Here is a 25,714-nt window from a genome sequence, read left to right on the forward strand (position 1 = left end):
GACAGAGGGAAGGAATGGGTTATCTAGCCATGTTGCTGAAGAGACACTTCTTCACACAGAGAGTGGTGAGGAGATGGAATGGGTTATCTAGCCATGTTGTTGAAGGAGACACTTCACACAGAGAGTGGTGAGGGGATGGAATGGGTTATCTAGCCATATTGTTGAAGGAGACACCTCTTCACACAGAGAGTGGTGAGGGTATGGAATGGGTTATCTAGCCATGTTGCTGAAGGAGACACTTCTTCACACAGAGTGGTGAGGGGATGGAATGGGTTATCTAGCCATGTTGTTGATGCTGAATCATTGGGATCTCTGAAGACCCAACTTGACGAAGTTTTGAGATCAATCAGCTGCTACAAATCAGAGGAGCATTGATGGCCTCCTTTTGTTCTTACGTTCTTATATCCCTCTAGCACAATTTAAGCACTATGCAGACTACCTAAGTGAAAGGAGTGGCATCCTGTTTACCCATGGTGGACCTGCACCCTGTGACAGTGTTATGTTAGGTGTTTGTGTGCCTGCTCTGTGTGGAATGAATGGCCTTAGCATTAGGAAGGGCACTGAATAGTTGACTAGTCGAATAGTAAAGTGACAGTCGACTTCAGAACTGGTAATTGGTAATCTGAAACATGTGGTTTCAGATGAGTCCATTAACATATAAATGGCATTTTAGAACATTGTTAAATACAGTGCCTTGCGAAAGTATTCGGCCCCCTTGAACTTTGCGACCTTTTGCCACTTTTCAGGCTTCAAACATAAAGATATGAAACTGTAATTTTTTGTGAAGAATCAACAACAAGTGGGACACAATCATGAAGTGGAACGAAATTTATTGGATATTTCAAACTTTTTTAACAAATAAAAAACTGAAAAATTGGGCGTGCAAAATTATTCAGCCCCCTTAAGTTAATACTTTGTAGCGCCACCTTTTGCTGCGATTACAGCTGTAAGTCGCTTGGGGTATGTCTCTATCAGTTTTGCACATCGAGAGACTGAAATTTTTGCCCATTCCTCCTTGCAAAACAGCTCGAGCTCAGTGAGGTTGGATGGAGAGCATTTGTGAACAGCAGTTTTCAGTTCTTTCCACAGATTCTCGATTGGATTCAAGTCTGGACTTTGACTTGGCCATTCTAACACCTGGATATGTTTATTTGTGAACCATTCCATTGTAGATTTTGCTTTATGTTTTGGATCATTGTCTTGTTGGAAGACAAATCTCCGTCCCAGTCTCAGGTCTTTTGCAGACTCCATCAGGTTTTCTTCCAGAATGGTCCTGTATTTGGCTCCATCCATCTTCCCATCAATTTTAACCATCTTCCCTGTCCCTGCTGAAGAAAAGCAGGCCCAAACCATGATGCTGCCACCACCATGTTTGACAGTAGGGATGGTGTGTTCAGGGTGATGAGCTGTGTTGCTTTTACGCCAAACATAACGTTTTGCATTGTTGCCAAAAAGTTCGATTTTGGTTTCATCTGACCAGAGCACCTTCTTCCACATGTTTGGTGTGTCTCCCAGGTGGCTTGTGGCAAACTGTAAACAACACTTTTTATGGATATCTTTAAGAAATGGCTTTCTTCTTGCCACTCTTCCATAAAGGCCAGATTTGTGCAGTATACGACTGATTGTTGTCCTATGGACAGAGTCTCCCACCTCAGCTGTAGATCTCTGCAGTTCATCCAGAGTGATCATGGGCCTCTTGGCTGCATCTCTGATCAGTCTTCTCCTTGTATGAGCTGAAAGTTTAGAGGGACGGCCAGGTCTTGGTAGATTTGCAGTGGTCTGATACTCCTTCCATTTCAATATTATCGCTTGCACAGTGCTCCTTGGGATGTTTAAAGCTTGGGAAATCTTTTTGTATCCAAATCCGGTTTTAAACTTCTCCACAACAGTATCTCGGACCTGCCTGGTGTGTTCCTTGTTCTTCATGATGCTCTCTGCGCTTTAAACGGACCTCTGAGACTATCACAGTGCAGGTGCATTTATACGGAGACTTGATTACACACAGGTGGATTCTATTTATCATCATTAGTCATTTAGGTCAACATTGGATCATTCAGAGATCCTCACTGAACTTCTGGAGAGAGTTTGCTGCACTGAAAGTAAAGGGGCTGAATAATTTTGCACGCCCAATTTTTCAGTTTTTTATTTGTTAAAAAAGTTTGAAATATCCAATAAATTTCGTTCCACTTCATGATTGTGTCCCACTTCTTGTTGATTCTTCACAAAAAATTACAGTTTCATATCTTTATGTTTGAAGCCTGAAATGTGGCAAAAGGTCGCAAAGTTCAAGGGGGCCGAATACTTTCGCAAGGCACTGTAGTTACAAAATACTGTGCACAGACAAAGTGTTACAAAACAGTATGCACACAAATAGAGCACCAGATTCCTATTTTTTTTCAAGTGGTGACAAGTCTACCAATTTAACTATTTTTTTACCTACTTGAATTGGTAGTAGTTCTCCCCTTACTTAGCACTGTCACTCTAGCATCTTTAAGCAACATATAATTAACATAATTGAAAACAAGCTGCATAAACAGCAACAACACAAAGGCCTTCACCCCTATTTGCATGAGAGGGAGAATGATGTAACCGCTTCCAGGGAGCAATCATATAAATGAACTGAAAGAGGAAAGATGGAATGCTTATATACCTTAGAGAACCTTTAACACAGGAAGCAATTTATCATAACAAGCTCGCTTCATATTGCTTCCATACTGAACCAATTAGGGCTGACTTGTTGCGTCATACTTCATAACCTGGACTGATGGGCTTTGGAGCATGGTACAGTGCAGTAATTGAATTTTGATTAAACACACATGGCTCACGACCTTGCATGGATATTTAAAAGCCGTGACCTACTCTGAAAGATTGTATAGAGCCAAGAACTTGCCAGAAGTACAGGATGTACTTGAGGAGGGAGCGGGGGGAGGGTATGAAAATTAGGGACAGCTGGAGAACAAAGATTTCTTTATATTTTATGATTTTCCATTTCACTTGGTTTTCTTTTGAAGCATAAGAAAGGTGAAGTGGTTGGAGGTTAGCATGTGTTTTTTAATGCAATCTCACAATCGTGTTATCTGAGAAGTAGCTGCCCTTCTTGGCAGATATCTTTTGGGTATTTCACTCCTTTGCAACTTGAACCAAGTTTTGGGAAAGTACCTTCCTGACATTTTTCAAGTTTGGTGAGACCAAACAACTGAAAATGACATAATTGTAACAGTCTTGGAAATATGTTTTCAACCAGAAGGGGAGGCTGGTGCCTGTTTAGACAAAGTGTATGTTGTGTTTGGAATTCTTAGAAGGAAGTGATGTAATACATTCTAATTAGTTGATTACTGCATCTCCATGGTAGCAATTTAGAAAGCTGAAACTCTGGGATGGGAAGGTCTAATCTGAGTTTCAGTAGAGGAGACCGGTGGAAGACCATTTTGTGATTTTTAATGTGCTCTAGACAGGGGTGGGAGCAGAGCAAAGTAGCCAAGACGGAAAACGTATGGTGCCGAGTGAAGCAAGGCAAACACCTTTAGCAGTTTACATTTTAACAGTAGTTGCACATAGCCTATACACTACAAATACATAGCACATATGCGTATACAACCTACAGAAACAAACACACTGTGCACAATAATTGCACAAACCGTTTCATTTTACAAAACAAAGTGCAAACAGAAACTAAAAAAAATAAATAAAAATAAAAAAATCTGTATTGCTTGTTTCTTAGCTTATTGTAATAACTTGTTACCTCAAGTAATACGAAACAACCCCCACAGGCTATGCTCCTGCTGCCTTCAAACCAAAACTAAAAGCTTCTTAATGTGCTGAGAATACCTCGTTTCCAGATAAATATGGCCGCTCGTTTTTACTGCATTTTCTCAGGTACAGCTAATAAAAGATATTCTATTTATTTATATTCTAGTAAATGGAATATCTTTGAGCTAACCTTGGAAGTATTTGCACTACATCAAAGATCAAACGACATTCAAACATGAAACTCGAGTTGCTATTGAAACAATCTTTAAAAATATATCAATGTTCATAAATGTGTTGGCTGCAAAAAAACATAACAAGCAGACAAATAGATTTTTTTTCTTTTCTTTTTTTTTTTTTTTTAAAACAACCTTGAGTGAAAACTTCAGTGACATTTCCAAGTTTTGTAAACCTTTTAAAATTATGTTGCCATACTATTGAAAAGGAACGTGCAATTTTCATATTTTGCTGCTTTAAATCAATAAATCGTATACATGGCAAATCTTAAATGACAAAGTTTTTGTATTTTTCTTTACATTTCTAATACTACGTAGAAATAATTATGAAATTTTAAAACACAGATACCTTTAAATTATTAGGAAATTGTAACATCATATGACTCGCTAGGTCAATGTACAGACTAGTATAAGTATAACTCGAACACCAATCATGAAGTCAATATTTCTTTGACCCCGTTGCCATAATAACGAAATGATAAAAGTATGACTTTATAGTGTAATGCTGTAAGGAAAATAAAATGCATATTTTTCATGGTAAATTGCAAGAAGCTAAAAACAACTTTTCATTTTTGCTTACGAAATCAGCTCTCGGCTCGCCAACGCCTATTAATTTTTCAGTTATGGAAAATCGTCGTAGATATTTCCCACCCCTGATTAATAGATATTTTATTACAATTAAAGAAACAACCTGTCCTGACTACATACATCCATCTTTTTCATTACAACAATGGTGAGCTAAACTTTGATTTGTGGGACAGTGGTGCCTTAGAACATGCTCCTTCTTCTGAGGCTCCTCTCATGAAATGTTCTTCCCCAAAACCCTCAGCTCAGTAAAAAAACCTCATTAGCATAAATATTTGTGAGCTAATTTTTTCCTTTAAGTCTGTATTTCAGATATATCTATTTGTAGCTTTTATTGTTGTGGACTATTTGGCTGTTGCTGTTCTGTCTTGATGGCAGCGCACTGTGTTTATTCATTTTTAAAACGGGAAACTCAGGAAAGAACAGATATGCAGCACTCTGATTGGCTGAAACACTATACAGCATGTTGATGCAGAGTTGTTATCGGCATGACATGAGATGTCGGTGTGGTTCAGTTGTGCGGACCATATGAAAGATTTTGGGGGGCGCGCCTAGATATATACATACATTTGTTTTATTGATTCAACTGGCGAGCGAGCGAGTGTAAGGCATTGCAAAATAATGAAGCAGGGGTGGTGCTATGATGCGCTATAAACAGATATGCTATGGTTTGACGGAGGCGCTAAACTGTAAGATTGCACTGTGTCTATGAATTTGGAACAAATGCCGTCCCGGAGGCATTAAGCCTGGGACCGGGACTTGATCTTTACATTTCGGGACTGTCCCGCCCAATTAGGGACGGGTAGTCACCTTAGCGGAGTTGAATGGTGAACAGTTGTTAGGATCAAGAAAAAATGGAGACACACAAAACAACAAACACTAAACAGACCTTGAAAAACAGCTAAATGCAAACAAGTAACAGTGAAATGAAAAGAAGAGTTTACAAAGTGCAGGATACAATAAAAAAGAATGACTGCACTGGAATTATCTAAAGATGCTAAAGGATTCACTGAGATTTAGGTTTGTAATGCTGCAAGTTATGATGGATTCCTCAAAGAATAGGCTTGGAGGGTGACTCCCTATCAGCCAGCTTTAGTACAGGTGCTGGCTTCTAAGGAGCTCTGAGATTGGGAGTGGATATTTGAATGAGCCAATGGGGAGAGAGGATGAACAGAGGGTGGTTGCAAGGAACTGTGGGAAATGAAGTTTTAACCTGTCCAGGCTACTGACCCTAATTAAAGGGACAGGTGGGTGAAACTTACACCCACATTATGTAGCATTGGAATTGCTACAAGCTCATCAATAAAAACCCTAAGCTCATCAATAAGAACCCTCAGCTCATCAATAATTTACACATTTTTTATCCAAGTTATTATTAATTATTATCATTATTATTATTAATAATAATAATAATAATAATAATAATAATAATAATAATAATAATAATAATAATAATAATAATAATTAGTCATTTAGCAGACACTCTTATCCAAAGCGACTCACAGAGACTAGCGGGTCAGTTTGGATAAAAGTGTCTGCTAAATGATTAATTAATCAATCATAATATTAACAATAACTTGGATCAAAAAGTTATTGATGTATAGGTATGTTACATTTACATTTTTACAGCTAGTCAACCACTTGTCTAATTGTGGTAAAACTTGCTTAATACATTGTATAGCACAATTTAATGAGAGTATCAGAATCTGTGGATGTAATCTGTCATTCGATACATTACATATATCCAGAGATGTGCTTCTTTAGTTGCCCCATGACTCCTTGCGGATGGAAGTTTCAGTGTCTTAGAATCAGCGTGAAACTGTTCAGTTTACTGCACATATTCAAGCATGACATGCTCAGTCCAAACAACTTTACCTTGGCACACCGATGCAGATCCTTATCACATTCCTCATCAAAACAAACAAGCGTGCTCCTCATAAACTCATCACAAGAGTAGCATTTGTCAAAGCAAGCTATCTTTTTATGGTATGCGGTTTTCTTGGTTTACAGTATGAGCATGGTCTGTCTGGCCTTTGTTCTCGCATTGACGTGAATGGTATTGGTAGAAAGACAAGTGCTTTACCTTTTGACGGCTTGTCTTTGTTATCAAAAAAAAAAAAACACCCAGGAACATTGTTGTTTTTTGTTTTTTTTATTTAATAAAAAAAGGAAAAGTGAACAAAAACAAAACAAACAATCTGAATTGTTTATGCAAATTCCACAAGGCAATGCATCTATATACAAAACAGGAAAGCAGAGCATATTGGGCTTTATCAAAATAAGTTAAAGCTTTAACAAAATACAGCTTGCAGTGAATCAGTAAGGACACCTAAATATGTTTATGGAAAAAGATTAGGATAAATAACAAAATCTGACTAGTTGGGGATGAGTTTAAATTCTTTAAAAGCACTGTTTTGGGAGTTTTCATTCAAAGTGCAATCTGCAAACAGAATACAGAGATACACTTATAGTAACAATTGCCTTATGTTACCTTTGCTAAGGTAATTCTAGGTTAGTTCCAATGAAAGCCTGGGAAACAGGTAAATAATGTTACAAAACTAGTTACAAACAACTTGGGTGATCCCTTAAAATTAACATTCAGAGATGCTTATTAATAGTTTTGTAAGAAAGGCGAGTATATTGTATTCCCTATCTATTTTAATGATTGTTATTTATGCAGTCTAGTGTAGTCTTCTCTTTAGCATATTCACTGTAATTGAATATGATGATAATGTCAATAAACCACCCTGCATAAATATAGTGAACAGCTCTAATAGGCTACCAATTAACAACCAAAAAACACAACTTTCTGCATGAACAGTGAGAGGGGCCTGGTAACTTAAATTATAAATATATTCAGCGCAGTATTAGTACTACAGACTAACCCTCTGTGTAGATCATTAAAAGAGACACCATTATGTTCTGTAACACTACTAAGATTCAGCTAAAGTGTATGATCTTTGGTGGAGGCTGTTTATGGTGCCCCCCCCCCCCGGGATTTGAGGGGAGTCCTGTACAGCAGGTTCCTGGGAGTTGAATGTTCTTGTAAGGGGAGTGCTGTACAGCAGGTTCTGAATGTTCGTGTGAGGGGAGTGCTGTACAGCAGGTTCTGAATGTTCTCGTGAGGGGAGTGCTGTACAGCATGTTCTGAATGTTCGTGTGAGGGGAGTGCTGTACAGCAGGTTCTGAATGTTCTTGTGAGGGGAGTGCTGTACAGCAGGTTCTGAATTTATTATTATTATTATTTGTTTATTTAGCAGACGCCTTTATCCAAGGCGACTTACAGAGACTCGGGTGTGTGAACTATGCATCAGCTGCACTCACTTACAATTACGTCTCACCCGGAAGACGGAGCACAAGGAGGTAAAGTGACTTGCTCAGGGTCACACAATGAGTCAGTGGCTGAGCCGGGATTTGAACCGGGGACGTTCTGGTTACAAGCCCTTTTCTTTAACCACTGGACCACACAGCCTCAACTCCTGGGAGTTGAATGTTCTTGTAAGGGGAGTGCTGTACAGCAGGTTCTGAATGTTCTTGTGAGGGGAGTGCTGTACAGCAGGTTCTGAATGTTCTTGTGAGGGGAGTGCTGTACAGCAGGTTCTGAATGTTCTTGTGAGGGGAGTGCTGTACAGCAGGTTCTGAATGTTCTTGTGAGGGGAGTGCTGTACAGCAGGTTCTGAATTTTCTTGTGAGGGGAGTGCTGTACAGCAGGTTCTGAATGTTCTTGTGAGGGGAGTGCTGTACAGCAGGTTCTGAATGTTATTGTGAGGGGAGTGCTGTACAGCAGGTTCTGAATGTTCTTGTAAGGGGAGTCCTGTACAGTAGGTTCCTGGGAGTTGAATGTTCTTGTGAGGGGAGTGCTGTACAACAGGTTCCTGGGAGTTGAAGGTTCTTCAAGACCAGTATATAGATTTTTTGAAAGAAAGCAGAAACAGGAACTCATTTACTGTTGAATAGTCCTTGTTCATCCTCGTTTCTCAGTGCGACACAGTGAAGACCTTCTTATCGTATCAAGGATTTGCTGATAAAACTTCGGGATTAGAAAATATTCTACCTAAAAAAAAGAAAACAAATTTTGTTTGACATAATTGACCAAACAGGGTTTAGGCAGCAATTTGTCGATACTGGGATCTGTGCTTAGTTCCCCTGTCTAAAACTGTACAAATTCAAACCTGTGCACCCCTGACAGTAAACAGTATGTTTTTGGTTAATTGTTAAGTAAAATGCAAAACCGTTTAGGGTTTTTGTTTACCGTTTAACCGTTTAAACTATTACAGCCTTAATTTACCTGTTTTCATGGACCCACACAGCCTCTCCCCTATATATCCTACACGGGTTGGATGTAAATTTAGAAAAACCTGCCATAACAATGTCAATGGTATGTAGAGACTCTGCGATTCAGGCCACTAATTCTAACTTAACTGAGTCTCACTGTTGAGAGATGGTAAAAGTTTGTGCAACATTTAAAACCTGTGTAAATGACGACTGTAACTTCCAGTTGTAAACCCCCACCTCCACCCACACCTGCTGTGGTTTTAAATAAACCACTTTAACTAACGTATCCTCCTCTCAGCATTTACTTCTATAAAAGAACACAGACTTGGCATAACACACACACTTGCTGTATAAATCAATGACAACAGTTAATGTAGCCCATTGCCGACAACTGTTCATTACTGCATTATTTATAGTAATTTCTTAATGGGAAAGACTTTAATACAGATTGGTTAATTCTGGGTTGTTGTTGCGGATAGGCTTTAATTAAGCTGGGTGCTAATGACTAAATTGCTGGGAGAAGTTTTAAAGCTGTAGGCAAGGCATTCTTTACATATGCCGAGACGGAGCATTGACAGCCAGTTTATAACAACAGCGGAAGTTGTGGATGCTTGTAGTACCAGTAAAAGAAAACCTGCCAGTCATCTTTGATTGGATCCTTTTTAAACTCACCTTATCATCCATTCAGCCCTCAGAAGCATTTGTGGTAACCTTAAAACTGCCAAAATGCCTGCCATATTGAATAGTACTGTAAAAGTGTCAAATCACCAAGTTTCAAGTCAATGCTACAGATAGCCCCCAAGGTACAGCAGGGTACAGCATGGTGATGCACTCGCAGCATCTACAAAGAAGCTTGTAGCTGGAAGCACAAGAGCCAAATCAGCAGAGACAGAAAGATGAAAACCACAAACAGCAAGCAACTCCAAGCAACGCCAGTCTTCAGAAGAGCAGTTGTTTGAAGTATTGGTGTATTAAGGGGCTATTTGTTTAACTGGCTTGAAAACGTGGACGGTGTAAAAAAATCATCCACAGGGAAATTGAATGGGGATCTTGATGAATTTTTATGGGGATCGTGATGAACTTGTACGGGGATCGTCATGAACTTGTACGGGGATCGTCATGAACTTGTACGGGGATCGTGGTGAATTTGTATGGTGATCTTGTGGAATATGTATGGGGATCTTAGTTTGGATGGTGTGGCACTTTGTTAGATTCTAACAAATGACTTTATGAACCTTTTTGTTTTGCATCATTTCAGGTTACACTGTATATTATTACAGTCAGCCATTGAATAAATGGCACAATATGAAACTCCTCTTAAACATCTGCACCTTAGCAAATATTGAGGAGGAAATAAAAGATAAAGAAAATAAATGTCGTAGAACAGTAAACTTTGCTAGTTTAAAGCTACCATTTATACTAAGGGATAGACAATGCAGCAAATATATATACATCTATTTCGAGCAAGTGAGCTCGAGACAGATCTGGATAGTGACAATGTAAACATTTCCAATCCTAATTGATTGCTTATTTTTCCATATGCTGGGACAGAGCCTGCACATTGCCAGCACAAGAAGACAGTGGAGTTTAATCTTAAACAGAGGAACTCAGAGTGAACCCTGTAGCAAGCTTTAATGAGTGCAATCTCACGACCCCCAGGTTTTTTTAAAAGTTTGTTTTACATCTTGACATTTAATCATATCCATACCGCTGCTTAGTTTGCTCTATAGGGGTGAAGTGACCTATATGGCTTGGTTAGCTGGGTTACACTAAAGATTTCACTGGGCTCTAATTACTACTTCTGACAGTTCAAAACTCTTGGGATGAGTTACATTAGTTTCTCAGCCTCAACTTGTTTCCCCTGTGCATTGCAGAAATATGGACGATCACTTGTGGAGCTAAAGCTAATGTTAAACAGAGAATTCTACAATACATATTTTTTTAAAATTGTCCAATTACTTTACCCCTGATTTCTTTCCAGTTTGGAATGTTCAATGATGTTGCCTCAACAGCTCAGGAGAACTAAGGTCAGTGAACATCATCCTATCCCACAACCAAGCCAATTGCCTCTTTACACCCAGGAACTCAGAAGCTACTGGCCTCTGGAGGTTTTGTTTCCCTAATCTCCGGGAGCGCCAGAGCCAATGTGGCACTCTCTCTGGAATCCTGCCACTTCGCTCAGCCAGGACTCGAACCTGTGCTCCCCTGACTGTATGACTCATCGTGCACATTACAGTGCTATGTAAAACAGTATTTTTGCCAACAAGTGGCAGTTGAAAATGAAATGTTTACTATGGAAGTTGTTTCACCTTCTAGGGTATATTTGTAGAAATGACTTTGTCTATTACCACATTCTTAAGAACATAAGAAAGTTTACAAACGAGAGGAGGCTATTCAGCCCATCTTGCTCGTTTGGTTGTTAGTAGATTATTGATCCCAGAATCTCATCAAGCAGCTTCTTGAAGGATCCCAGGGTTTCAGCTTCAACAACATTACTGGGGAATTGGTTCCAGACCCTCACAATTCTCTGTGTAAAAAAGTGCCTCCTATTTTCTGTTCTGAATGCCCCTTTATCTAATCTCCATTTATGACCCCTGGTCCTTTTTTCTTTTTTCAAGTCAAAGAAGTCCCCCGGGTTGACATTGTCTATACCTTTTAGGATTTTGAATGTTTGAATCAGATCGCCGCGTAGTCTTCTTTGTTCAAGACTGAATAGATTCAATTATTTTAGCCTGTCTGCATACGACATGCCTTTTAAACCTGGGATAATTCTGGTTGCTCTTCTTTGCACTCTTTCTAGAGCAGCAATATCCTTTTTGTAACGAGGTGACCAGAACTGAACACAATATTCTAGGTGAGGTCTTACTAATGCATTGTAGAGTTTTAACATTACTTCCCTTGATTTAAATTCAACACTTCTCACAATATATCCGAGCATCTTGTTAGCCTTTTTTATAGCTTCCCCACATTGTCTAGATGAAGACATTTCTGACTCAACATAAACTCCTAGGTCTTTTTCATAGTTCCCTTCTTCAATTTCACTATCTCCCATATGATATTTATAATGCACATTTTTATTGCCCGCATGCAATACTTTACACTTTTCTCTAATAAATTTCATTTGCCATGTGCCTGCCCAATTCTGAATGCTGTCTAGATCATTTTGAACAGTGTTTGCCACTCCTCCTATTTTTGTGTCGTCTGCAAATTTAACGAGTTTGCTTACTATACCAGAATCTAAATCATTAATGTAGATTAGGAATAGCATAGGACCTAATACTGATCCCTGTGGTACACCACTGGTTACCTCACTCCATTTTGAGGTTTCTCCTCTAATCAGTACTTTCTGTTTTCTACCTGTTAATCACTCCCTAATCCATGTGCATGAATTTCCTTGAATCCCTACTGCGTTCAGTTTGAGAATTAATCTTTTATGCGGGACTTTGTCAAAATCTTTCTGGAAATCTAAATAAACCATGTCGTATGCTTTGCAGTTATCCATTTTCAATGTTGCATCCTCAAAAAAGTCAAGTAGGTTAGTCAGACATGATCTCTCTTTCCTAAAACCATGCTGGCTGTCTCCCAGGATATTGTTACCATATAGGTAATTTTCCATTTTGGATCTTATATAGTTTCCATAAGTTTACATATAATATAAGTCAGGCTTACTGGTCTGTAGTTACCTGGTTCGGTTTTGTCTCCCTTTTTGTGGATCGGTATTACGTTTGCTATTTTCCAGTCTGTCGGTACAACCCCTGTGTCAAGAGACTGTTGCATGATCTTGGTTAGCGGTTTGTAAATAACTTCTTTCATTTCTTTGAGTACTATTGGGAGGATATCATCTGGCCCAGGGGATTTGTTTATTTTAAGAGCTCCTAGTCCCTTTAACACTTCTGCCTCTGTTATGCTAAAGTTATTTAAAATTGGATAGGAACAGGTCGACATGTGGGGCATGTTGTCCGTGTCCTCCTTTGTAAAAACCTGTGAAAAGTAATCATTTAATATATTTGCTATTTTTTTTCCTTCATCTATGATTTTGCCATTTGTGTCTCTTAGCTGTACTGTGTAGTATAAAATCCTATGTAGACCCATTTTGTGTAGCAATAAACAAGTTAATTTCTGAAAATATACCCTGGTAGTTCCGGTGGGGGCTAAACAACTTCCACAGTTAATAATTAATTTTTGGCTGTCACTTGTAGGCAGAATTCCCATCTTATATCAGCCCCTTGTCTTTTTCTGCACAGTCCTAGTACAGCACACTTCTTGCTGGTAACTATTTTCTTGTATACTTGCCTCTTTATTTAGGGATATGTCTGGGTCTTCCTGTAAGTTTCATTAGTGATACAGAGCCTGGTCAATCTCGCTCCATAATAATCCACTATATAACTTGAGCCATCCGAAGGGCCAACAACCTGCAAAACAGTAGACACCTTCATTTAGTTTACTGGAACTTGAATTTATATAATGCACTTCACCTGTGCAGAATCGCAAATGCAATAACAAACAATGTACAATGGGGGTTTTGAGAAGAATATAGGCAGGTGTTTAAATAGTTTTGGGGAACATTCCCCCAATTATCCCTGCTTACTTCATATAAAATCTGATATCCGCAGCTTCTGCTTGGCCAATGTATTAGGATCTGTCTACACGGTTGGTTGTTGGTGTGGGGCATGTTCTCCTGGAATGCCCTTGGTCCCTTGATTTACGCTCATGGTGTAATTTACTTACTCATCATTGCGGATCAAGTCAACCCAACAATGGGGATGACGATGACTACTTTCAAGACTATAATCCACTGTGCTAGAACTATGCCCATAGGTTTGAAGAGTATGACATAGACTTAAGACATCTTCCATGGCCATCACAAACAATAATTCTCAGTTCAAATGATCATGTAAGGATGAATCTGATCGATTTTTTTTTTTATATATATATATATATATATATATATATATATATATATATATATATATAGACGTGCTCAAATTTGTTGGTACCCTTACAGCTCATTGAAATAATGCTTCATTCCTCCTGAAAAGTGATGAAATTAAAAGCTATTTTATCATGTATACTTGCATGCCTTTGGTATGTCATAGAATAAAGCAAAGAAGCTGTGAAAAGAGATGAATTATTGCTTATTCTACAAATATATTCTAAAATGGCCTGGACACATTTGTTGGTACCCCTTAGAAAAGATAATAAATAATTGGATTATAGTGATATTTCAAACTAATTCGTTTCTTTAATTAGTATCACACATGTCTCCAATCTTGTAATCAGTCATTCAGCCTATTTAAATGGAGAAAAGTAGTCACTGTGCTGTTTGGTATCATTGTGTGCACCACACTGAACATGGACCAGAGAAAGCAAAGGAGAGAGTTGTCTGAGGAGATCAGAAAGAAAATAATAGACAAGCATGGTAAAGGTAAAGGCTACAAGACCATCTCCAAGCAGCTTGATGTTCCTGTGACAACAGTTGCAAATATTATTAAGAAGTTTAAGGTCCATGGAACTGTAGCCAACCTCCCTGGGCGCGGCCGCAAGAGGAAAATCGACCCCAGAGTGAACAGAAGGATAGTGCGAATGGTAGAAAAAGAACCAAGGATAACTGCCAAAGAGATACAAGCTGAACTCCAAGATGAAGGTACGTCAGTTTCTGATAGTACCATCCGTCGCTTTTTGAGCGAAAGTGGGCTCCATGGAAGAAGACCCAGGAGGACTCCACTTCTGAAAGAAAAACATAAAAAAGCCAGACTGGAATTTGCTAAAATGCATATTGACAAGCCACAATCCTCCTGGGAGAATGTCCTTTGGACAGATGAGTCAAAACTGGAGCTTTTTGGCAAGTCACATCAGCTCTATGTTCACAGATGAAAAAATGAAGCTTTCAAAGAAAAGAACACCATACCTACAGTGAAACATGGAGGAGGCTCGGTTATGTTTTGGGGCTGCTTTGCTGCGCCTGGCACAGGGTGCCTTGAATCTGTGCAGGGCACAATGAAATCTCAAGACTATCAAGGCATTCTGGAGCGAAAAGTACTGCCCAGTGTCAGAAAGCTCTGTCTCAGTCGCAGGTCATGGGTCCTCCAACAGGATAATGACCCAAAACACACAGCTAAAAGCACCCAAGAATGGATAAGAACAAAACATTGGACTATTCTGAAGTGGCCTTCTATGAGTCCTGATCTGAATCCTATCGAACATCTATGGAAAGAGCTGAAACTTGCAGTCTGGAGAAGGCACCCATCAAACCTGAGACAGCTGGAGCAGTTTGCTCAGGAAGAGTGGGCCAAACTACCTGTTAACAGGTGCAGAAGCCTGATTGAGAGCTACAGAAAACGTTTGATTGCAGTGATTGCCTCTAAAGGTTGTGCAACAAAATATTAGGTTAGCGGTCCCATCATTTTTGTCCGTGCCATTTTCATTTGTTTTCTTATTTACAATATTATGTTGAATAAAAAATCAAAAGCAAAGTCTGATTTCTATTAAATATGGAATAAACAATGGTGGATGCCAATTACTTTTGTCAGTTTCAAGTTATTTCAGAGAAAATTGTGCATTCTTTGTTTTTTGTGGAGGGGTACCAACAAATTTGAGCACGTCTGTATATACATATTCTCTGCACCAACTGCGTGAAATATGGATTGAATGGATTATCATCTTTAATTAACCCTTAAGGTACAAGGGGTTCAGGGGTGTTAGCGGTGAGCTAAGCCTAAACAACAATTGGAAATTCTAAATTGGAATAAAAAACACAAAAATGATTGACGACTACTAAATAATAAAAAAAAATAATCATCCAATACTTTTCTCCCTTGGTATAACCTTGTAATATATTGTGAAAATGTGTTAAGTCTGTGATCAAATTCATATCAAAAGATAAAATATTAGTAACTTGATTTTAGTGAGTAGTGGGTACACAAGGTGCAGATGTAGCTCAGTGGTAAAAGCGTTGCTGTATAGAGGTATGGCTGACAAGCAACAGATGTTTGACTTCCAGCTATATATGAGTACTACTTTATCACACTGGAGGAATACAAAGTGCATGATCTGTTAGAAACAACAATGCTGTTTCCCATTGGCCTCTCCAGGATATCAAAACTCTATCTTTTCATAAAAATAATAAGTTAACGCTGAAAATGTTGTTTCAAGACAGTGCACTGCTAATCAAGTATATTACTGAACTGTAGCCCCGATTGCCATCTAGTACTTTTAAAAGTAATGCTCCCCACGGGAGTCTCTAAGACATTCAGAGTTTAATAAACACAGCAACTGCTGCTAAAAGTTCTAGCTGCTTTTTCTAGTCGTCCAGTGAATAATGCTATTGGTGGGGTCAATTGGAGAACACTGTGCTAGCTGAGGGAATATATGGGATTTATTTGAATCAGATGCAGAAAGACCAGAGAAGCCCTAGAGGCTAATGAAGGCCGCGTCGTCTGTACAAACAGCAACACACTTCTCCCAGTTTAGAGATTCAGCTTTCATGAAATCATCCAATAATTTGAAAATGTCTTCACCTGTTGTACGTTCTAGTAACTCCTGACAAAAAAGAAAATCTTCCACAATTTCCCCCAACCTAACATAACGAACATAAACTAACAATTGTGCTGCATTACCAACATCTGTTGTCTCATCAAGCTGAATTGCAAACTGCTCACAAGTACGTAGCCTTTCGGTGAGCTCGCATTTCAAATCACTTGAAAGCTCTTCAATTCTCCTACTTACTGTGTCGTTAGAAAGTGGTTTGGCCTTCAGTTTCATTCCTTGCATCTTCACTAACCATCACTTCGCACATTTCTACTGCAGCTGGAAGAATCAGTTCTTCTCCAATAATATGGGCCTTTTTACTCTTTGCAATCCAAAGCGCTGTTAAGAAGGATGCTTTCAGGAACCGTTATGTTTGTCATTTTAGTTTTCTGTCGATTTGTATTCTTCCTTCTTTCTTTTAAAAAAGTCTCTGGATTTATCTTTGTATTCCGGGTGCCTTGTAGTAAGATGTCGTTTCAGCTTTGCAGGTTTCATTGCTTCATTTGACAGAATTTGTAAGCATACAACGCATTGCGGCCGCCCCATCACTAAATTCCATAAAACCAAAATCAATGTAACTGTCAGCAAACTTTCTCTTCTTTTGCTTTTTCCTGGACTCGGCATTGTCACTGTCTTCAGCACAACTAGCAGTACATGGACGTTTTAAATACTTATCCATTTTTCTTAATGTTTGCTCTCTCACTAATAATATCTTCCACTTCCACCCGCCAAATACGTCTCAGACTGACGTCACTGAGCTCCTGTTGCAAGCATTTCTGCATTTGACGCTTATTAGTAGGCTTACCATAGTTTTCATATTAACCGGCGAGATTTGAGAACATTTTAAAGTTGCCTTTAAACTGCAATATGTTTTTATCTGTACGTATTAAGCCTTTGTTAATATGAAAAGTTTAATTAATCTTGCTGATTAATTTTTCTGATTTGATCGGGAGTGCAAATTATTAGGGCAATATTAGTTATTAATAGAATGTAAAAAGCGACAGTTGACACTGCAAAAAAAAAAAAAATATGAATGAAAAAAAAACATTTAATCATTTTAATGATTACACCGTGTAACATTTTTTTTTTTTTTGGTTCCTGGGTAGTAAGTGTTATTTCCCAATTGCTTATGCCCCAAAAGTATAGAAAATGGCTATTATTCCCCACAAACTTTGCTTTTGTGACCAGGACAGTGATATTTTGAAATTTACCTATTTTCCAGAACATTCCAGATAGATTCAGTGCTGAGTAAACTTGGAGTAACGTCTAGAACTTTCCAGTAATATAAATAGTAGTATAAATACAGGGGCCTTAAGCCCATCAGTTCAGTTTAGTTCCAGCTGCCTAAGTGGATATATATCTGCATTTTTCTGAGATGGCATCAAGAGGCTGCAAGCATCCGGCAGACGCATTTTGGTATGTCTGCGGCCAATTTATCAAGACAAGAGTGAAAAAGTACTCCGTGGAAGCATCTGCTAAGATGTGTGAGGCCTACAAGGCATATTTCGGCATGCCTGTCGGGGATCAAGACAAACCCTGGGCACCTCATTTCACCTGCGAGCACTGCAAAAAAAACTCTGGAAGGTAAGATGGACAATTGTTGCTCGGAATTTTATGTTATAAAATTTGTTAATTTTTAAAATTGTAAAAGCTTTTAATTTTAAAATGTTTTACAATTTTCAATGTTATTGAAAAAATATATCATATATGAAAAATGTTGCGAGAATCTCTTACACATTAGTCATGGTTAAATAAATGTATTTTTGTAGGATGGTACAGAGGGGAAAAGAGAGCCATGAAGTTCGCTATCCCAAGAATTTGGCGGGAACCCACTAACCACTCAAGCAACTGCTACTTCTGCATGGTGGACCCTTCCAAGCGGACCGAGTTCTCTGTGGGGAGGAACAACGTCAAGTGGGAGCCACTGGTGGACCCCCGGAAGGTGCTGATGCCACCACTGCAAATCAAATTGGGCGTTATGAAACAATTTGTCAGAGCTCTAGATAAGGAGTCGGCAGCCTTCAAGTACCTTCAAGACTTCTTCCCTAAGCTGTCTGAGGCAAAGGTCAAAGCCGGTGTCTTCGTCGGACCACAGATAAAGAAGATCCTGGAGTGCAATGAATTCCCCAAGAAGCTCACTAGTAAGGAGAAAGCGACTTGGAACAGCTTTGTCGCAGTGGTTCGGGGCTTCCTGGGCAATCACAAGGCCGAAAACTATGTGGAGCTGGTTGAGACTCTACGGCACAATGGGCTTTAGGATGTCCCTCAAAGTCCATATCCTTGATGCTCATCTTGATAAATTCAAGGAGAACATGGGAGCGTACTCGGAGGAGCAAGGCGAGCTCTTCCACCAGGATATACTGGACTTTGAACGCCGCTACCAAGGACAGTATAACGAGAACGTGATGGGAGACTACATTTGGGGGCTGATTCGTGAAAGTGATTTACAGTATAATCGTAAACCTCGAAAAACTACTCACTTCTAAATCTTTTGTAGTCATTTTTGTATTACTTTAGTATAAATACATGTTAATTTGGATTCATATGTTGTTTTTTTCTGACTATGTGAATGAAAAGACACAAATTCGCCCATTTTCTCATTGGAAATCGGTAAATTTCAAAATATCACTGTCCTGGTCACAAAAGCAAAGTTTGTGGGGAATAATAGCCATTTTCTATACTTTTGAGGCATAAGCAATTAGGAAATAACACTTACTACCCAGGAACAAAAATTGCGTTACATAGTGTTATTATTGCTGCGTACGGAGTTACGCAGGTGTAATGCTTAATTTACACGTTAAGGGCAACATTAACATCCCATTCTGTCTCCCCAGCGGTGACTGGGGTACTTACTGTCCTAAATGTTAGTAACTCTTACTGTACTATGTTTCTGTACATGCACCACTAAGGAATTATGATTATATGCGTCTGTTCCGGTAGGCATTGCATACGTGCGGTGAGATATTTATTTCCCCTAATATTTTGCGGACCCCCTGGGCGGTCTCTAAGGACCCCCAGGGGTCCGCGGACCCCAGTTTGAGAACCCCTGGAGTAGTTTACATGTGGTGTCTCCTCGTAAATGCCGTTTCAGAATGCAAATGTCTTCCGCGTATCTGTGGGAACTCCTATTTTTAGTGAAACCACGCCTACTTTTAATCCTGCGTGCCCTGAAGCTCCAGATGTGTGCGCGCTTTTCTCACTTGTTCAGAATGCAAATAGCAGCTCCGACCCCACGCAAACCCATCTTCACGTGCGTAAGTCCTTTGAGACTATGCCCCTAAAATAAACAAACATTTCACTGTATAGAAACTACAAAAAAAAAAGTGAACCACGGTAAACCATTTTACATATTTAAAGAAAACGTTCTTTATAATTTCTAATAGGTAGGAATCAATTGTATTTTAGTTGTATTATTTGCACTTACTGTAAACTACACTGTATTTAAATATTAAGCTGCATTGTAACCCATTACTGCCCTGTAATATCTGCAAGTCACCTTGGATAATAATAATATATAACAGCCTACTTAATGCAAGAGAAAGCTAGAGCGTGTTGTCCCAAGTTAGCACCTTGACCATGTCTTATCCATAGTAGTAGCTTTTGTAGTAGCTTCAATAACCAAGGCTTTAAAGATGTTATTATAAGCACTACATCAGGGACTCGATATATACGGGGGTGTACCTCAACAAGAATGATTCATTTGTATCTGGGAAATCAGACTTGCTCATCTAAATTCATGCTGATGGTGAAAGTGAAAAACATGATGCCTAGAGGTGATCGTTGACTTCTGTATAATGTACGGTTGCAGATTGGTGACTGCAGATGGAAGTGACTGTAGTGTAGAAATGTGGCATTAGTAGCCTAGTAAATGCTGGATCAATGGACACCTGCCTTCCTGGACTAATGGAGATGAGCTTTATGCTTATTAACCTTATATGGAGGAAACCGGCAGTGTGTGTTACCAGAAGCATTATCACTGGGCCCCTTTTCCTGTTCTGTAGGACTCTGGATTACAAGTTATTTATTGTTTTGTTGCTTATCTTTTTGTCTCCAGACTTTTTTGTTCTCTTCTATCAAGTGGAACCCATTTTATCCAGCAAGTTACCACACTTCTAGTTGCTGTATTGATTTTTTTTTTTATATATAGCTTTGACAGAAAAACCAAACAAGTATTATTTGACAGTGATAAATGGCTTGTCTTCTGAAGGAACCCATTAAATAATTTTGATACAGTGAGAGTAAGGCGAGACATAGGACTGTAACCAGTTGCCAGACCTGGAGGTTGAAGGAGTTAAAGCCGTCAAGGACAAGCTCCTTAAGTGTACAGCCAAGCCCTATGTTTGATGCCCAAGGTAGCACTCGGACAGACAGAATGGAATCCACCACCTGTTAGAGCAGATTGAAAGTACATTTGCTTTTATTGTGCACCACATTCTGGAACAGGAAGCTCTACAGCAGCTTCTATTCCGATGAAGACTTGTAGGAAGGGGATTAAACCTTGATCAGACCTTGGACGTGACTCTGGGTAGGTCAGAATGGAGGGAGACAAACCACCATGACTTTTTATACAGGACTTAACTTTAATGGAGATTTAGTTCATTATCATAGCTATTCTAAGTATTGGAAGTCTGCGACTCTGTTTCTGAACAGATCTAACAGACCTGGACTGGAAGGGCCGGTTTTACCTACACCATGGATTAAAAATAGACAGTCAAACAATTTGACAAATGCTCTGCTTGTTGAAAAAGCAAATATAAGAATTGATTTGAACTATGGAATACAATCCGTCTGAACTTTGTAGATTAGTTTGGCCTCCCATGTGGTCATGTGTATGTGAGCTCCAGTTGTGTCTCATGACATTTTTATTGAGCTGATTTTTAAGCTGGGCCCATTTTGTAGATATCACATCTTTATATGGGTGATCTTTTTGTTCTAACTTGGCTTGTAGTTCTTGTTGTAACATCTGTAGGTCTAGCCCTAGCTCTTCATATTTGCTAATCTCGCTTTGATGAAGCTGAATTAGCTTACTGTACGGAACACTGACATTAACAATACCTTCTCAACGTGTGCAGTGTTTTGAGCTGCATTTAAGAACAATTATAAATCACATCATCACCTCTGATTGATAGGGGAAATGAGACAGAAACAGGATGTTGTTCTCGGGGCTAAAAATATCCATCTTTGTTGTTACTAACTGAAGGAACAATCACTGGCAATAAAAAAGCAATCCCTATTAGAAGAAAGATATGCAAATGAAATGTATTTGTTCAAACAGGAATCACAGCATGGGTCTGTCAGGATTACTGTATAGGGAGGGGAGATGGCCTTCTGTATCCGAAAGAGACAAACTCAAACAAATGTAGCATTACGTCTAATGTTGCTTTGTTCGTGTAAAAGCTTACAGGCACTTGTAACCCTCTGCACAACTATACTGCAGGCCTTGTCTTTTTAATCAGTGGTTGTTTTATTCAGGTGTGCAAAGCCTGGAGTGAGACTTGGGACAAGTCAAGTCACATTTTTATTTGTAATTAAACTTAAACGGCTACATGACACATCCAAATAGGGTTGAAAGGTATTATAAACTACATCTGCATCTTGCATAAAAATGTAATAATGATTGGCCTCAGTTGCCCTGCCTTGTGTTGACTATTTATGACCTCACAGATCATAGTCTTCAGATGAAACTAAATTAGTTGCTTTGCCACTAGACAGTTTCAGCGCCCTTTTGTCTATATGGGTCATCATTGATCATTTCAAACACTAACTCAGTCACTGGTTTTTGGCAAATGTTCCATCAGTGTTATGATTTGCCAGCCAACTCCCTATCATGATTTATCTTGATAACATAACATCCAGAATAATGTGCCAGTGTACAACAAAAGGAGGTGATTTTAAACATAATAGCATTGAAAGTTTCTACAGATTCATTGGGTTGGGATCTCAGTCAGGATTCCAATCATCATGGAGGCCCACGAGCCAATACAGTTTGGGAAGCTCAGCTTAATAGAAGCCATCCTTGAAAACATTGCAGGTTTGCTCTCAACCAGACTCTGGCTTCTGAAGTGGGGGAGGTACGGGGAAATGATTTCAAATGTATATATTAATTAACAAGTTAACGCTTCTAACGACATGTAGAGGTTAAGGAAAGACAACTAAAGTTTAAATAGTCTTTTTTAGGTTTAACTTATTTGTTCCTTAGTGCTGAAAGTAAAAGTTTGCTGTACGAAGATAATGCTTTCTGTTTGTGGTTGATGTATAGAAAACCGTACTGAGAAAATCCAGGTGCACACATGAATGAATGGATGAAGTTGCTGACTGTTATGGGCATGTCCTATTTATATCAGTTTACTTCCATGTATGTGCATTTTACTTCAGTTCAGTTGATTCATCAGTAGATGTTGGCACACAAGCTTTCTCCCAAAACTTGAAACCCTTGTGTCACTACCACCTCAGACTGTTTAGAATGTGGGGTTGTCAAGCCTCTATATCGAGCCTGTATTAGCTTAAGGTTTTACTGTACCTAAAGTACGAGATCCACATGTGCGCTGCTTGAGTAAACACCACATCCTAATTAAAGCAGTACTAGGCTGTGGTTGCAGCTGGCTGGATGACTAATATTCTTACTTCACTATTCTGGCAATGGGCAGTGGGGGAACAGATCCTTTGGGAGAGTTTATTAGAATTGAAAAACTTGTGTAATGCCCAAATGCAAACGCAAATGAATCTGCACAACCATTAGACAGTGTGGTAGGCAAGAGTGACTTTGTAGGTCACCATTTATTTATTTTCAGTTTTTATTTTAAATAACATTTCCTGGGAATTCCTCAGTGTTTATTGTCAGAAATGTAAAACTGGTAAAGATCATTCATTTCAGGTAATGTGGTCAGAAAAGCAGCTCATCTACTTCTATTGTTTTTGTGTAGGCAAACCTTGTGAAGCTGGTGAGATTAACCTTTAAATCAGTACTCAAGTTCAGTATGTTGAACAGACAGACCCATACTATACAGATTTATCAGATTTATTTATACAGGTAAATCAGTATTTTCACATGCTTGACAGACAAATTTTAGGTGAAAACTTTTGGGGGGTTGAATGGATACATGATAATAGATTCCAAAATTTGATCTGGTAAAAAGGCATTTCCAGAGGTTGGAGTATTAAATTAAACACACACACACACACACACACACACACACACACACATCAAAAGCTATGAAACTGTTTATAAAATAAAAGGTCAGGATGTGTGTTGCTGGATGCTGTCGACTCACCTGCATGGAAATCAGCATGAAGTCAATCAGGCTTCCTATCCCACAAAACCCGACCGTGCAGAACTTCAACAAGCCTGAAAGAGAAAAGAAAGACATATAGAAACAAAGTTGAAATACTGCCTCGGGTAAAAATTATGGATACTTTATTTTTACATTCATCTATTTGGCACTGAGGTGGCTGAGCAACCAATCTTTCAGGATTATTAGATTGTTTTGTTCCAAATCCACGCCATGTGATGAAACTCAAAACAATGTAAATTAATTAAAAGAAACTAGATATTAATGATACCCCAGAGAGGACGACTGGCAGGTATAAACTTGCGGGTCAGTGGAGTGTGGTGCTACAGCTATGAGACACCATAATGCAATTCAATACAATTCTTTTATTTTTTAACTAGAACTTTGTAAGCTCTGATTCTCACTCACACTCCGAGCTCGAAGCTGTCTGGAGATGCACTCCACTCTGAGCTCGAAGCTGTCTGGAGATGTGCTCCACTCCGAGCTCGAAGCTCTCTAGAGATGCGCTCCACTCCGAGCTCGAAGCTGTGAGCTCTCTGGAGATGTGCTCCACTCCGAGTTCGAAGCTGTGAGCTCTCTGGAGATGCGCTCAACTCCGAGCTCGAAGCTCTCTAGAGATGCGCTCCACTCCGAGCTCGAAGCTGTGAGCTCTCTGGAGATGAGCTCCACTCCGAGTTTGAAGCTGTGAGCTCTCTGGAGATGCGCTCCACTCCAAGCTCGAAGTTCTATGGAGATGTGCTCCACTCTGAGCTCGAAGCTGAGAGCTCTCTGGAGATGCGCTCCACTCCGAGCTCGAAGCTCTCTGGAGATGCGCTCCACTCCGAGCTCGAAGCTGCGAGGTCTCTGGAGATGCGCTCCACTCCGAGCTCGAAGCTGTGAGCTCTCTGGAGATGCGCTCCACTCCGAGCTCGAAGCTGTGAGCTCTCTGGAGATGCGCTCCACTCCGAGCTCGAAGCTGTGAAGTCTCTGGAGATGTGCTCCACTCCGAGCTCGAAGCTGTGAGCTCTCTGGAGATGCGCTCCACTCCGAGATCGAAGCTCTCTGGAGATGCGCTCCACTCCGAGATCGAAGCTGTCTGGAGATGCACTCCCCTCCGCGTTCGATGGAGATGTGCTCCACTCCGAGTTCGATGGAGATGTGCTCCACTCCGAGTTCGATGGAGATGCGCTCCACTCCGAGTTCGATGGAGATGCGCTCCACTCCGAGTTCGATGGAGATGCGCTCCACTCCGAGTTCGATGGAGATGCGCTCCACTCTGAGCTCGAAGCTGTGAGGTCTCTGGAGATGTAGTCCACTCCGAGCTCGAAGCTGTGAGCTCTCTGGAGATGTGCTCCAGTCCGAGCTCGAAGCTCTCTGGAGATGCGCTCCACTCCGAGCTCGAAGCTGTCTGGAGATGCACTCTCCTCCGAGTTCAATGGAGATGTGCTCCACTCCGAGCTCGAAGCTGTGAGCTCTCTGGAGATGCGCTCCACTCCGAGCTCGAAGCTGTCTGGAGATGCGCCTGCAGAAAACACACACACTCAAGTCACAGAGAAAACACACACACACACAAACTCAGCCTCTCAGTCTGCACACACTGACACACGCACACACACAATCTCTGTCTGCACACTCCAGAGGCCTGTTTCTTGCCAAACCACAAAAATGCTCCACACTGAGATTTTGCAATTAGTTATCCTCTCCCTACTTTCCCCTTAACTCAACAGGTGACAGTCCTAAAGGCGCGCTGAGTGATTTCTTGTCTTGTTAAATCTGTTATGTCCTGCTAAGAAAAGCAACAAAAAAAAGATAAAAAATGTACAGGCTACCTTCCAAGAAAGCATTATGCTTCTTTAACTTTTAAAATGATACAGAAAAATATTCAAAACTAGCCTGCAATAGAACGAAGTGAAGACAGATAGTTCAGATCAGGACATTCCTGTGTTCTGCTGCTTTGGGGGGTGGGTTACTTTATTTATTAATGTAGTTTTAATCCAAATTAGTGGATCTGTTTGGTACATTAGAGTGTGACTATATAATACACAGGGCCTGTATGACTTCTTAAGAGCAGAGATA

General features: G+C 39.7%; 1 protein-coding gene across 2 annotated transcripts in view; it reads right to left on the bottom strand.

Moving 5' to 3' along the window:
- Positions 1 to 6,701: 6,701 nt before the first annotated feature.
- tm2d1 (TM2 domain containing 1) overlaps positions 6,702 to 25,714 on the bottom strand; it is a 37,960-nt gene continuing 18,947 nt past the window's right edge. Inside the window, exons 5-7 of one of the 2 annotated variants that reach the window (XM_059031965.1) lie at positions 23,642 to 23,715; positions 13,137 to 13,255; positions 6,702 to 8,622 (exon numbers count right to left, since the gene is read on the bottom strand). In XM_059031965.1, the coding sequence (XP_058887948.1) occupies positions 13,145 to 13,255; positions 23,642 to 23,715 (185 nt within the window). In that variant the 3' untranslated portion in view covers positions 6,702 to 8,622; positions 13,137 to 13,144. The remainder of the gene's footprint in view (positions 8,623 to 13,136; positions 13,256 to 23,641; positions 23,716 to 25,714) is intronic. The other variant, XM_059031966.1, reaches the window with a different exon arrangement.

This window comes from Acipenser ruthenus, chromosome 10 (assembly GCF_902713425.1).
Source record: "Acipenser ruthenus chromosome 10, fAciRut3.2 maternal haplotype, whole genome shotgun sequence".
Lineage (NCBI taxonomy): Eukaryota > Metazoa > Chordata > Actinopteri > Acipenseriformes > Acipenseridae > Acipenser > Acipenser ruthenus.